Here is a 16,200-nt window from a genome sequence, read left to right on the forward strand (position 1 = left end):
CATGGAATTTTACTCACTTTTATTCACATTACTCTACCATTAGCATAATTCTACTCTAAACATCTATAGTGTACAAAAGCACAAGAGGGTTAGAGGGGCTAAACAGAAGCACAAACAGCTGGAGAGTGATCGTCAGCTCAAGGACTCACAGCTGGCACTTATTCTAGATATTCTCTATATAGAAATATATGTTATTTAAAGTCGAGTTTCATGCACAATACTGGAAATGTGCATATCAGTAGTTACATGTAAAAGCGATTTAAGACCAGGAACAGTATTAAGTCCAGCGCCATCGTCTGACAGTTTGATGTAATTTGCAATATTCAGACTGAAATTGATGTTTTTTTGCCATAAATACATCAAATTTTGAACCCCCCCCCCCCCCAAAAAAAAAAATAAAAAAAAAATTAAAAAAATTACATTAAAAAAAATTGACATTTTATTAATCCGACAACTCAGAATATTGAATTAAAAGTATGATAAAGTACCTAACGTACACGTTAAATAAAGTTATTTGTAATAAAGTGGAATGACTCGGGGGGAAAAAGTATTGAACACACTAAGAAAAAGCAGTTCTCCAAGGCAAGGTAAGGCAAGGAGCCAGCTGAAATCTGTAAGTAATTATACCCCTTATCTGTGCAAATTAATATCAGCTGTGTTAGTAAATTGATGGTCTATAAAAAGGCTTTTTATTACCAAACTTCTCATGATTTTTTTAATAATGGCGTGGGGGGTTGGAGTGGGCAAATTAGGGGTCAGTTAGGTGTTCACGGAAGAGGTGGGTCTTTAGCCGTTTTTTGAAGAAGGCGACAAAATTCTGCGGCCCGGATTGAGGTCGTAAGTTCATTGCACTAACCGAGGAACAGTCAGTTTGAATGCTCTGGAAAGGGAATTTAGTATTTCGTGGCTTTGTATTTCGCAAGCAGTGTGCGTGAATATCTGTGGGAGTGCGATACAAAAAATAAATAAATAAATAAGTAAAAAATTCTAGATAAAATAATAGAATGTGCTGGATCAAGTGCTATTTTACAGGCTGCCGAATAAAAAGAGTGGAAGCCATGCTGTTCAATGCAACTGAAAACTGTCAAATCAAATCGAGACCGGTACTGCTCATGCAGTGATGTAATGTCAATGTACTAGACTCCCATCTTTCCATTCATTCATACATCACTGTTTTAGTCTTTTTGGAATTTTCATTTATACATTCGGGGGGAGGGGGGGCATTTCCTTCTTCAGTTCACAATTCCTATCCCAATATATCAGTTCCAGTTTTAAAGGGGAGCGTTTGAGTCTAAAGGCGGCGACCTCGGAGGCTTGATTGACATAATCTTAAAAGCGCGTGTAGAAAATCGGCTTAAAAGCCGGGGCAGAAATCAACTCTAATGATGATTAATGATGATTAACATAACGGCACCTACAGAAATCTGAAATATAAACATTATCGTGGTGAATTACTGATATTAGATATGCAACCACACTGGAATGAGTTTTTCTGCATCAGTGGAATTCATGTGCATTTTCACACCTTCTCTCAAAAATCGCAGACATTTTGTCACGGCGCGTCGCAGTGATGTGCGAATGATTCGGTAATTCATACTTAATTTCAGTCTGAGTGCAAATGAGACATCAGGGACATCTGCGGCATGACTGCACATAATGATCCTGTTTTTCAGGATGTGTAGTTCTTGCCAAAAGACAATGACTCAGTTTCCCCTGATGAAAACATGTGCGGTGTAATTTCATTATTTTATATATCATAGAGACAATTATGGAGGCGAATAAGCTCGGAACATACGCAACGCATGCAGAGTAGCAGTAGATAGGCCGAAGTCAGGTTTGAATCATCGAGTAACACATGTAGTAATTGAGTTTGATCTTAACAACATCTTAAGTATGCGAAAAAGTTTGGGCACCCCTGGCCAAGTTACATGTGGCAGATATTAACATGCAGTTACTTTATATTTGATTAAAAAAATATATGCTCTGTACTGCCATGCAAGAAAAAAGGAATCTCCATCAGAATCTTGTTATAAACAAGAAGAACATAAAGATGGTTCACTTGCGAAGCAACACAGAGCTTCTGTCCATTTCCGTTCGGGTTTAAAGAAGATTCGTGCATTTATTTATGCATGCAGCTTATGAATTATTAGCACCGAAATGATTCTTCTAACAAGAACTATTTGTTTGCGACAATTTGTCAAGCCTTGGAGTAAATATGAGTCGCACACATGTAACATCTCTTCATCCATCACCATGAGGCAAAACCAAAGAGCTTTCAACACAAAAAAGACAGAGAAGTCACAGGGACTTTCCACGTCAATGATCCCCTGATACACATGTAAAATTTACACCTTTATTTAGACAGTGAACGTTTTGTTTGACTTTTTTTTCCACATATGGACTTAAACATAAAATTAATTTGTTTGCATAATTTTTTCACATGCAATGCATGTTTTTTTTTACACATTCTTTCTTGACACATTTTTATTTCACATTTTTCTCTTTTCCACCTCCACATTATTATTATTATTTTTTTTTTTTTACACATTATTAATTTAGATTTACATTTTAATTGATATCTATTTCACATTTTTTCTCTTTCCCCACCCCACATTATTATTTTTTTAACATATTATTAATTTTTTTCACATTTTAATAGATTTTTATTTCACATTTTTCTCTTTTCACACCCCCACATTATTATTTTTTAACACATACATTATTCAATTTTTTCACATTTTAATTGATTTTTATGTCACATTTTTCTCTTTCCCGCCCCCACATTACTGTTTTTTTTTACACATTCTTTTTTGACACATTTTTATTTCACATTATTCACTTATTTTCACATTTTAAATGATTTTTATTTCATATTTTTCTCTTTTCCACCTCCACATTATTATTTTTAACACATTATTAATTTATATTTACATTTTAATTGATTTTTATTTCATATTTTTCTCTTTCCCACCCCCACATTATTAATTTATTTCACATTTTAATTGATTTTTATGTCACATTTTTCTCTTTCCCCACTCCCACATTATTATTTTTTAACACATTATTAATTTAGATTGACATTTTAATTGATTTTTATGTCACATTTTTCTCTTTCCCCACCCCCACATTATTATTATTTTTAACACATTATTCATTTTTTTCACATTTTAATAGATTTTTATGTAACATTTTTCTCTTTCCCACTCCCACATTAGTTTTTTTTTTTTTTTTTTTTTTTTTTTTTTTTTTACACATTATTAATTTATATTTACATTTTAATTGATTTTTATTTCACATTTTTCTCTTTCCCCACCCCACATTATAATTTTTTTAACACATTATTCATTTTTTTCACATTTTAATTGATTTTTATGTAACATTTTTCTCTTTCCCACTCCCACATTATTGTTTTTTTTTTTTTTTTTTTTTTTTTTTTTTTTTACACATTATTAATTTATATTTACATTTTTATTGATTTTTATTTCACATTTCCTTCTACAGTATTCCCCATATGATATTATTTTTTCACATTATTCATTTATTTCCACGTTAATTTTGACGTGCAATGCATGGGTTTTTATTTTTCACATTTTTTATGTTTTCTTTTTGACATACTGATCATCAGACTGTGGAAAGCATCTGCTTTTTTGGGTTTTTTTTCACATGAGATTTATTTATTTATTTATTTATTTATTTATTTATTTATTTATTTGACATGTCATTTTTTTTTTCATGTTCATTATTCTAATGTAATTTTCCACGATCCCATTGTAAGTTTCCCATTGTCAATTTGAATAATTGTGTAGCGCATGTGTTTTTATGAATATGTTTTTATTTCACATTTGATTTTTTTTTTTTTAACCACAGGATTCATTTATTTTTTAAAATTTTCATCTGAGCACATGTTGTTCACATGACAACCCAGTTCTGTAAATAAAGGCTTTCAACCCCCCCCGTGTACAGTCTCTATAGGTGGTCCTTCAGCATGTTTTTATTCCAGCGCTTCGGATCAATAAGGGCCTGAGTGCCAGACGGCTTTCAAGATAAGACGTGGAGATGAGGGCACGGGGTGCCGTGTTGCCCTCGCTGACTTTGTTATCTCTCACCAGGTCAGTGCACACCACTGGCCAGCATTTTTTATAATCCTTCATTCTGCACACACTCTCATCCACTTATGCGTTGCCCTAACCTCCATACCGTCCATTACTAAACGAGTGTATGTGTCAACACTGGTGTGAGTGCATGCAGATGAGTGCAGAGGAGATAACTCCACATTGCACTACACTACAATATTTCGCAGAGATTCTGCACATACGCTGTGTTCAATAACTGTAATGAAGCAGAAAGCCCAAAGCTGACTAATTAGAAACATTAGTGCTCCTGATGGAAGTGATAAATACAGATACAGAAGAGAAATTTTCATACTTAGCCAATGCTACATGCTACAGTTACTCACTTATTCCAACACTGTAATTAAGCAAAGAGAGGAATAAGAGAGGCGGGTAAAGGAACAACAGTTTATAGCTGCTACAATGTGCTTGTAAACAGGAGCTTGCCCTGCAACATTATATGTGGGTAGTGCAGTGGGTAGCATTGGTCTTGGGTTCGATCCTGAGCTTACTGAGGGTCTGTGTGGAGTTTCTGTGCATGTTCTTCACGTTTAGATGTAAGTTTACACGTTCTCCTTAAGGAATAATAGAAATGCACAAATGTTGTTTATTAATGTCTCGATTTCAAGGCAGAGACGGATGCAAGTGCAGATTTACTTTTAATAAAGCCCCAAACAAAACAAGAACTCTGGAACTTGTGGCAAGGTACAAGGATAAAGAAACGAAACACAAGCCGAGGGCATCACATGGCAAAGAAAGACAAACGTAAGACAAAGAGTGCAGTGCAAACTGTGTTAACTTCGTTAATAGGAACCGGTGCAGGTGGTCATGTGACTGTGATGCAGTGAGGTGCAGTGGCTGCTGGGAACTGTAGTTCAGAGTTCCTTCTCTGATTTACCTGACAATTAATAAGATAAAAATCATAATAGTCGGCTAAGTATTGTGGTATGAGGGGGGAAAAAAACAACGAACACTTGGAGATGTGCTGTTGTTACAAAATAATCAAGTTTGAGGTTGTAGCTTCAAGTAAAAGTAGCTATGTAGCTAAAACTCCAGACTCAGGATCTACCCACTGCTCCATCATGCCACTTGAAATACAATAGAAATTACATAAATACTGTGAAGTCTTCATTTTATAATGTGACAACGGCATGTTAGATGACAACAAAGTATTTAACTTTGACTCTATTTCCATTTGAGGGTATGCTCTGTGTATGTTTGTTTTCTGTTTTATTATATGAATATTTTTGGCTGTTTGTGGAATTTGTTCGCTGGTTGCCGGTTGCTTCCTCTGAGACACGTGAAAGAAACCTCCACATCTTATCAAACTGCAGCTCAGGCTGTGTCACAAGGCAGTGTAACACACTCGGAGGAAAACGGGATCCACCTTCTTCCACATGCACAAACTCACCGACGCCCTCTGCTGGTGAGTGTCACTCTGATTGACAGGAGAGAGAGAGTATACCAAACCTCCCACTCAGAGAGCAAGGACAATTTTTGCTCCATTGGACTTGGGTGGCTGAAGTATTTCTTCAGGTATTTCTTTTCCTTTTTTGGTAAATGTACAGCAAGCTTTCTTGGTTAAACAGCGCATTAAAAAAAAACAATAAATAAATTGCTTACTAGTAGACTTGTATGGATGCTCCAGATAATCCAAGTTCCTGTGTAAGCTATTAAGTTATTATGGAAACGGAAAGATATTAGAACGTGCACACTAATATAATCCTGCGATTTGCAGCTGCACTACTGTCAGAGCAGCTGTTATAGAAAATTAATCAACACCCCTTCCGACCAATCAGAATCCACTAAGAGTTACAGCACGAAATAAGCATGCAAAACAAAATGTATATAAAAATACAGGATGCATAGATGCATAGGAGTTTTCACAGCATTGTATTGTTTCTTTTCTGCTTTTTTTTTTTTTTTTTTTTTTGCAATCGCCATATTGACTTACGAGCAGCTCGTCGGATAAAACCATCGCATTCAGTTTAAAATTCAAGACATACTAATATGAATTATAAATGTGCAACATGAGTCCCATCTTTAAATCTACACGTCATCCCAGTTTGTAGGCATCGCTCAAACTCTCCTGCCCATGTTCTCATATTCCAACTCCGTGCTGAGTGATCGGCCATGAAACCGAGCAGCCTTGTGGAGCAGAGTTCTGCTAACTCAGCTGTAGCTCTGCATGATGGATTCGATAGATTAGCAGCAGAAAAGTGAAGTATAAGGCTGCCTTTTTTCCTTTACTGATTACTGACAATGTGTGTAGATACTGAACTGTAAAAAGTGTTTAAGAAATATGATGGCTCAACCTACACTTCCAGCTAGATATTAAGAATATAAACTCAAATCTACTGCTTTATTAACTTTTAATTCCATTTGTTGTACTTCTTGTTTTCTTTAGGATTCTCCAGGATTGTTGGCACCGTTGAGGAAAATTAGCAAGAAATAACACTTAAAAGAAATTTCAATGAGTGATTTTGACTTTTTTTTTTTTTTTAAAGCTGAGAGTTTTACTGTAACATATTTAAAACAAAGTTTTCTGAAGTACTCTGCAAAATGGCGATTTCCAAATAAATGGCACCCACGTGTTTAATATTCGGAGACGCCTCCATGAGAGAGAATAACAGCACTGAGTCTTTGCGTCTAATGGTTTTTAACACGAATGGAGACACTTGTAGAGGATCTCGGATCCTCCTCCATGCAGAAAAAAAATATCTCAAATATAATATAAAAGTTTGAAAAATATAATATAATATAAAATATAATATAAAAAAAAAAAAATTGAAATTCAGTAAGCACTTTATCCTACTTAAGGTGGCGGAGGATCCGGCGCCTATCCCAGGAACACTATTAGGGTAACAGCAGATCTGAAGACTATCCCAGGAACACTGTTAGGGTAGCAGCAGATCTGAAGACTATCCCTGGAACACTATTAGGGTAGCAGCAGATCTGAAGACTATCCCTGGAACACTGTTAGGGTAGCAGCAGATCTGAAGACTATCCCTGGAACACTATTAGGGTAGCAGCAGATCTGAAGACTATCCCTGGAACACTGTTAGGGTAGCAGCAGATCTAAAGACTATCCCAGGAACATTGTTAGTGTGGCAGCAGATCTGAAGACTATCCCAGGAACACTATTAGGGTAGCAGCAGATCTGAAGACTATCCCAGGAACACTATTAGGGTAGCAGCAGATCTGAAGACTATCCCTGGAACACTATTAGGGTAGCAGCAGATCTGAAGACTATCCCTGGAACACTGTTAGGGTAGCAGCAGATCTGAAGACTATCCCAGGAACACTGTTAGGGTAGCAGCAGATCTGAAGACTATCCCAGGAACACTGTTAGGATGGCAGCAGATCTGAAGACTATCCCTGGAACACTGTTAGGGCATCAGTGCATCCGGAGCCTATACCAGGAACACTGTTAGGGTAGCAGCAGATCTGAAGACTATCCCTGGAACACTGTTAGGGTGGCAGCAGATCTGAAGACTATCCCTGGAACACTGTTAGGGTGGCAGCAGATCTGAAGACTATCCCTGGAACACTGTTAGGGTAGCAGCAGATCTGAAGACTATCCCTGGAACACTGTTAGGATGGCAGCAGATCTGAAGACTATCCCTGGAACACTGTTAGGGCATCAGTGCATCCGGAGCCTATACCAGGAACACTGTTAGGGTAGCAGCAGATCTGAAGACTATCCCTGGAACACTGTTAGGGTGGCAGCAGATCTGAAGACTATCCCTGGAACACTGTTAGGGTAGCAGCAGATCTGAAGACTATCCCAGGAACACTGTTAGGATGGCAGCAGATCTGAAGACTATCCCTGGAACACTGTTAGGGCATCAGTGCATCCGGAGCCTATACCAGGAACACTGTTAGGGTAGCAGCAGATCTGAAGACTATCCCTGGAACACTGTTAGGGTGGCAGCAGATCTGAAGACTATCCCTGGAACACTGTTAGGGTGGCAGCAGATCTGAAGACTATCCCTGGAACACTGTTAGGGTGGCAGCAGATCTGAAGACTATCCCTGGAACACTGTTAGGGTGGCAGCAGATCTGAAGACTATCCCTGGAACACTGTTAGGGTGGCAGTGTATCCAGAGCCTATCCCAGGAACACTTTTAGGGTGGCAGCAGATCTGAAGACCAGCCCTGGAACACTGTTAGGGCGGCATTGGATCTGTTGCCTATCATTGGAGCACATTAACCCCTAGGGTCACCAACATCCTTTTGTGAGGTGGGAGGAAACCTGGAAACCCAGAGGAAACCCATGCGAACCCACCCGCAGCAAACCATGCGCAGACAGTATCCCAAGGTCAGGATCAAACCAGGGATCCTGGAGCTATGAGACAGCAACACTGCACACTACATCATCTCACAAAATAATTCTGATCTTTTCTTTGCAAATCCCAGCTCCTTAGGAATTTGGAGTCAGAGAGCAGGGATCAGTCACGATAAGCAGCAGAGAGGGATAAGGACCCAACTGTGGACATCGAACTCACCACCTTTTGATCGATACTGCAGAGCCTTGACCATGAGGAAAGTGCAGAGAGTCTCATTTGAAAGTACTTTACACATTGATAGAAATGTTGAAGCGGTAGTTAAGAGCTGAACATCAGAAATGGTCTCTTTTGAAAAACCTCTGTGCTCTGCTTATTGACCAGAGTCAGTACCACACACACACACACACACACACACACACACACACACACACACACACACACACACACACACATTTTCAGTCTTGTCCTGCTCCTCTGCCTATGATATTAAAAGAGTATGGAGCCTGGCTTTGGTTCAAGCTTTACTGATGGACTTAAAATGGCCGACATTTATCATCAGCACTGACGGTGAAAAAGACAGCTGTACAGAATATAAAATTCTCTCTCTCTCTCTCTCTCTCTCTCTCTCTCTCTCTCTCTCTCTCTCTCTCTCAGGGCTCACATGCTTCAGTCAGCACTGTTCTTGCTGTATTGACTTAATATTATGTGCATTTTGAAACATGAATATTTCAAATAAATCCTATTTACTGATGAATAATATCTTTGTCCAGATGCTTTCCACAATCTGATGATCAGTGCAATACCTCACTTCCTGTACAGAAAAGTCACATGTTTTACATGTGAAATTTATACGTGTGTTTCTTTCCACACACACACACACACACACACACACACACACACACACACGCACACACACACACACACACACACATATATATATATATATATGTATATATACATACATTTTATTTATTTTTATATTAATTTCTCACATGTAGTGCATGTGTTTTTTTCCTTGGGATTTTTCAAAACAATAATTTTTCACATGACCCCCCCAACCCCCCCCCCCCACACACACACACACACGCACACACATTTTCATTTATTTACACTTTTTTTCATTAATAATTAATTTTTCAAATGCAGTGCACATGTTTTTATGTTTCACATGATTTTTATGTGATTCATTTACTTTCACATCTATTTCATGCATGTATTTTTAATTTCACATGATTTAATTCACATTTTCATTTATTTTCACGTGATGTGAAATTATTTCACATTTTTTAAAAACGGTTCATTCATGATCATTTTTCACATATGGTTGGCACGAGATGGAGGCGAAGGTGGAGACCGTTTATTGTGCAGAGTGTAAAAATAACAACTAATTAGGAGAGTACACGCGAAACAGCAAAACATACAGACTATGGTCTAAATTATGGTAGGCATGGTAACACACAGACACGACATGAACAGTAACAAAGACTAGACAAACACAAGACACTCAGTATGTTTATATGGACAACAATAATCCGATATGAACCCGATTAAGACAGTACTCTGATTAAGAAACTAGCATGTAAACAGCGATTATTGATGACCTTAATCCCACTAAAATCATACTCGAAGTAAACGCGAATCGAATTAAGACGTGTGGAGTATTCCTGTCTTAGTCGCATTATCGACGTGCGTTACAGACACGTACACACCTTAATCACACTATTAACGTCGTGTGAGAGTTTTCACCACATTCTGCACCCGACACGTACACACACGGCAGCGCTCGACCGTTTGACGGCAAACAAGAGAGCACGGCTGCGTCCCAAACCGCATACTAATAGTAGAAAGTGAAATACATGTAACTCATGTGTATAGAGGTTAGGTATGCGGTTTGGGACGCAGCCCACGGCTTCAAGCAGTCGTCTATTAGCACGTATAGCATGACTAATAATTAACTGCACTTGAAGCTTTCATAAAATTAAAAATAAAGACACCCATAACTGTATACGGTACCATAACGAAGACTAACTGTATGTCGATACGTGAAATTCTGGAGGGACGTCGGACGGCGTGGCACGGTGACGTAATGACGTGTGTCATTAATCGATCTATGTTCTATAACATGTAAAACCTGAACATGAAAGCAATATTCTAAAAGCGACTCATGTAAACACCTTAATCAGAATATCGTCTTATTCAGAATAAGGTCAATAATTAGATTACTGCTGTCCATGTAAACGTAGTCTATTAGTGCTGTGCAAAACGTGACTTAAATGCCATTGCTAATTAAATGAAAACGTGGATCAGGTGCAAACAATCATGTGACGTGATCATGTGAGGTGCAGTGGCTGATGGGAATCAGTTATCCAGGACAATAGTGTATATGTTATTATTCTTCATGTGATTTGTTTAATATTTATTTATTGATTTTTATTTTCTTTCATTTATTGATTTTTCGCTTATTAATTGTTCACATGCAAAGCATGGGATTTTAACGTCACATGTAATTTTCAAAATGCATGAAAAATTCATGTTCATTTTCACATGTAGTCTAGAGTTAGGCGTTTTTATTTCTCACAAGTGATTTGTTTATGCAATCAATTCATTTTTCACATGTACATTTCGCTCATGTAATCTGTTATTATTTTTTTCCATATAATTTTTCACATTTTTTTTTCATAAACATGATTCATTTATTTTCACATTAGAATATTTGAACTTTATTTATGAAATTAATATGAAATATATTTTTTTTGTGACTTTTTTTACACGATTCATTTATTTTCTCAGTTTTCACATGTCATTTGCATGATTATTTTTTCACATTAAAAAAAGATTACTTCACATGTAGTGCATGGGTTTTTAACATTTGATTTTTTTTACACGTTATTTCTTTTATTTCACACGTGATTCACGATTATTTTCACACATTATATTGTACATGATGAATTTATTTCCAAATGTTACATTTTTAAACATTTTTCCACATAGTGTCAAACATATATATATATATATATATATATATATATATATATATATATATATATATATATATATATATAGAGTCATCAAAAAAAGAAATGTCCTCTCACATTCAACTGATTTAATTTCCAGCAAATTTCTTAACATGTGTAAATATTTGTATTAACATAAAAACATTCAACAACTGAGACATGAGCTGAACAAGTTTCACAGATAATTGATGAACAGAAATGGAATAATGAGTCCCTGAACGAAAGTACTACTTTTGTACTGCTGCTTTAACTACTACAGTGCATCTCGTCCTCATGGACTGCACCACATTTGTCAGTTCTTGCTGTGAGATGTTCCCTCACTCTTCCGCCAAAGCATTTACAAGTTCTCGATCACATCTGGGAGGGACACACGGTTACATGGGCGGCTGTGGCTCAGTTGGTAGAGCGGGTTGTCCACTAATCGTAGGGTTGGTGGTTCGATTCCCGGCCCACTTGACTCCACACACTGAACCCCAAGTTGCTCTCAATGGCAAGTTAATACCTTGCATGGAATCTCTGCTACCATTGGTGTGTGTGTGTGTGTGTGTGAATGGGTGAATGAGACACAGTGTAAAGCGCTTTGGATAAAAGCACTATATAAGTGCACCATTATTACATGTAATTTTCCACTGGGAGGATGATTAGCTGTCCTTCCTGCCTCCCTGAAGCGCCGCCTCAGGCGACTTACATTACAGACATTGCAGTTTATTGCTCTGGACACATCTGCAGTCTTCATGCTCGCGCAGGTCAGGAGGAACACTAGACATCTCTCTTCTGGTGTTTTTCAGAGTCAGTAGAAAGGTCTCTTTATTGTAACTGTGACCGTAATTGCCCACCGCCTGTAAACTGTTATTATATACACTTGCATGTGCAATAATTGTTTATGGTTCATAGAACAAGCATGAAAAGGGTTTAAACCCTTTCCAATAAAGATCTGTAAAGTTTATTTGGATTTGACAAAATTATCTTTAAAATACAGTCTTCTGAAAAAGGGATGTTTCTTGTTTTGCTAAGTATATATATCTTTTACTTTAACAGATACAGTACTTGAGAGTATTAAGAGCCAAAGAGTTATTATCTCCTACGCTACAGACAAGCCGGAAGAGTGTGTAGGAGGATCAGCCTGATGAGCCTCATGTACATTCATAGCAAGCACAAAAAACACACAAAAAAGCAACTCATTTTGTGACTAAACAGACATATTTATTTCTTTAATATATTTTATAGAATCCCTTTTTTTGTATACACAGTTCTCTTAAAACAAAAGATTAATCTCAGTGTGTTTGCTCGCCTCATTATGGTGCTAATCAGAGTGTTCGAATCACTTTACACATAAACCAATTATCTTACTTTCAATAAGCTTACTCTTCTTAATTATTTATGGCTGTATTATTGTGCAATTACAAGCCTAACTCTCTGCTGTAACCTCAGTTTATTGTTAATTCAGTAGGACAAAAGCTATTTGTTATTCATATTCTCACTAACTTGCTTTATTTGTAGTCAGATTACACTGACTATTGTGGCCGCTCAGGGGCACCCTCCTATCTCAACACTCTCCTGAAGGCTTACGTTCCCTCACGCAATCTGCGATCAATTAAAGACCGATGCTTAGTAGTGGCTACTCAGCATGGCTCAAGGTCCATTTCCAGAACCTTCACATTATCTGTCCCTCAGTGGTGGAATCAGCATCCAGCGGCTCAGATTTCAGCGTCCATCCCAGGCCAAAGGAATTGGCCCCGCTTGGCCAGGGTGTTCTGGACACCAAGGTGGCCTCTGAGCGGATGGATGTGGGCCAGGTACATCAGGGGCCATGTCTTAGAGTGAGGGATGACCAGGAGGTCACACAGCTGGCCTCGGCGCACCATCCAGAAGTAGAGGAGGCCATTGGACACCAGGAAGTAGGTGGCTGGGTGATGCACCTGGCCCCTGCAGTGCCTCAGTCGGTCACCATTCTTCTGTTCGCACCTGAGTGACCTGGTGAAATACAGAGGAGACTGGGTTAAAGGGTGTGTGTGTCTCACCTGAGGAGGCTTGTCCCACAGCGTCCCTGTCTCCCTGGGCCATGTATGCTGCCCGGACCCAGCCTGTGGTGGCAGGCCTCTTCCTCAGGCATCGTCGGCAGTGACTTTGGAGGATTGAATAAGTGAGAAACGGGCAGCTTTACTGTGGTATCCTCTTCCAATGGAGGACGCGCTCTGGCCACTGCATGGCTTGGCTCCAGCAGAGCCCCAGTGGCTGGTCCCTCAGCTCTCCCCTGCCAATGCTCAGCATGGCCAGGGCACATTTGAGGGCTCCCACCATCTCCCTTTGGCCCCTGGCGTTCCTCATCCCCACCGCTTTCCATTTTTCAGGCAGCAGAGCTCGCAGGAAGCGATCAATCATGACCTTCTCCACTTCTTCTCTGATGTTGGAGTCACCTTCTGGTGATATGGAGCAGGGTGGCTGTGGGGTGGCTCCAGGTCAGTAGGACCAGCTGTGGAACTCGTATTGATGGGGGTTAGGCCGCATTGGCTTAGTATGTCCGCCTTTAGCATGAGATAGAGGGTGACAGGGCGTTGTACTGTCGGCCTCCCCCGACAGGAAAGGGGCGAGGATGTCAGCCCAGTGCTCTCCCACTGGTGGAGGTAATAATGAATAGTCAATTTTGGCACAAAATCTTAAGACTTCTGCTAAAACACTTAAGATGAAGAGGATTTTCAGCTTTCAGCATAACAACAATCCAAAGCAAACCTCCAGATCAACAAAGGAATGGCCTAGCCAGAGTCCAGACCTAAATCCAATCTGTGGGGTGACCTGAAAAGGTCTGCATACATGAGATTATCCAGCCAATTTGACAGAGTAAGAATGTTTTTGCAAGGATGAATGGTAACAATATTGCTAAGTCAAGATGTGCCAAAATGAATCTTACAGTTTTTCACTTTAATTAATAAGTTAACATTTCACAGTAAAGGTAGAAACGGTTCTGACATGATTTATCTTGGTTTAATTTTTTTAAATCCCAACAATCTGCCATTTTAACAGTAGTTTGTAGACTTTTTATATCCACTGTATAACCTAGAATACGTATTAATGTTTTCTTCTAGGATATGAGGTTAAAGTTAAACACTGATTTTTTTTTTTTATCCCCCTTTAGTGGATCTGATACTTTCCTTGTCCAACCCACTTCAATCAGGTCTATTCAGTTCTGACCAAGTCCATATGGCTGGATTTGATTTTTAAATCCCAAAAAATCTAATCGAGCCAAATTGAACAAACCAAACCTGATTTTGTCAATTGCCTGTGCTGTCCAAACACAGTGCAAATACAGCTGTTCTTTAGTGTTCTCCCTGAGCTAGCAGTGGAAATTCATTAGCAACCACATTTCCATCTGTCACTCATGGAAAATTCACCTATCTGTTATTTTGAAACGTGTCTGAAGAGTTTTGGTTGGCATTTTTATATGTAATTACAAAGCGAGGTGTTGTTCTCCTCAGCAGGCTAGCGAGCGAGTTTCTCAGCTCGTTCTGGCGCCAGTAGACAGAGTGTGCTGCTCGTAACCTCAGAGGAACGCTGCACTAATGAGGCCTGTAATTAGTGCAAATCATAATATGCAAATCGAGCCGCATGCAAAAAGACACTAGAAAGCGACGGGGGGTTTGAGCTGGATAGGGTCGTAAACGTGCAGCTTCTGAGAGGTGGTGAGAACGGGGCTTCGCCCGCCATCATGACTGTGAATCTTTTAATCCTATTTAGCATGCAGCGTACTTGACTTCCTCAGTCGAACGGAACTTGTTTTCCAAAGTTTGTCCCAGCTCATTCATGCACAGCCACTGCAGAGAATTAGCAAAGGCACAGTCTGAGACTCTGCGCCAATCTTTGCTTTTTGAAGAGGAAAGTTTTTTTTTTTTTTTTTACGCACCAGGGGTCAGAACATAATCACACAGCAGGCAAGATTCATGAGAACTATAATTCTATTTGGGATAATCCAGTGGACCGTAACATACGCTCATTACACCCCTGAACTGCTTCATGCCCTGCTGTTGAGATCTCAATTCTGATTGGTCAGAAGGTGTTGATTCATTTTCTATAACTCTGACAGTAGGGCAGTTGCAAATCACAGGTTTATATTAATTTCATAATGATAATGAGTCTTTCTTGATCACATATACATATGCACAGTGAAATTCTTTTCTTCGCATAACCCAGCATGTTAGGAAGCTGGGGTCAGAACGCAGGGTCAGCCATGATACGGTGCCCCAAAAGTCGCATCCAAAAGCCGTGTGTGCATTTGATATAAGGAAATATATTTTCTTAATAATTTCTCTTACACAATGTGAGATGAGCCGCCTGACACACTTATGTAATGCAGATTCATGCATCAGTTATGACATGCAAAGAAGCTTTTGTTCTCTTTCAGAAATGGAAAGGGCTTTCAAAAGACGACCCTTCATCCACTCAAATTAGATCCATGTGATCCGAGAGCTCTCCTCTCCGACCCCTTCACTAAGCCTCGTATTATCAACAATCCTTTAATTAAAGCTGAGAATCGAGAATCCTCGCTGGCCTTCGCTGCTGTCGTCTGCTTTTATGTAGGTGGCTATGCCATACATTCAATCTTTCTTTTTTTTTTCTTTTCCAGCAAGCTCAAGAACCATGCTTGTGGATATCCTCTGCACAGTCTACCTCACAAGCCTTGGGCATGTGGAGTGTCATTTATTTTTAGACTCGAAATAAGCAATGTTATTTTACTGTGCTTTTAACTCAGAGTGATGGAAGCTGAAATGACATGGGATTATAGCAAATGTAGACC

At 38.9% G+C, this 16,200-nt stretch overlaps 1 protein-coding gene across 1 annotated transcript in view; it reads left to right on the forward strand.

Moving 5' to 3' along the window:
- The window catches only part of LOC124629105 (class A basic helix-loop-helix protein 9), a 40,845-nt gene extending 27,461 nt beyond the window's left edge, over positions 1–13,384 (forward strand). The window contains exon 2 of the mRNA XM_053687530.1: positions 13,086–13,384. Coding sequence (XP_053543505.1) covers positions 13,086–13,384 — 299 coding nt within the window. The remainder of the gene's footprint in view (positions 1–13,085) is intronic.
- Positions 13,385–16,200: the final 2,816 nt, after the last annotated feature.

The sequence above is a fragment of the Ictalurus punctatus genome, chromosome 17 (assembly GCF_001660625.3).
Source record: "Ictalurus punctatus breed USDA103 chromosome 17, Coco_2.0, whole genome shotgun sequence".
Lineage (NCBI taxonomy): Eukaryota > Metazoa > Chordata > Actinopteri > Siluriformes > Ictaluridae > Ictalurus > Ictalurus punctatus.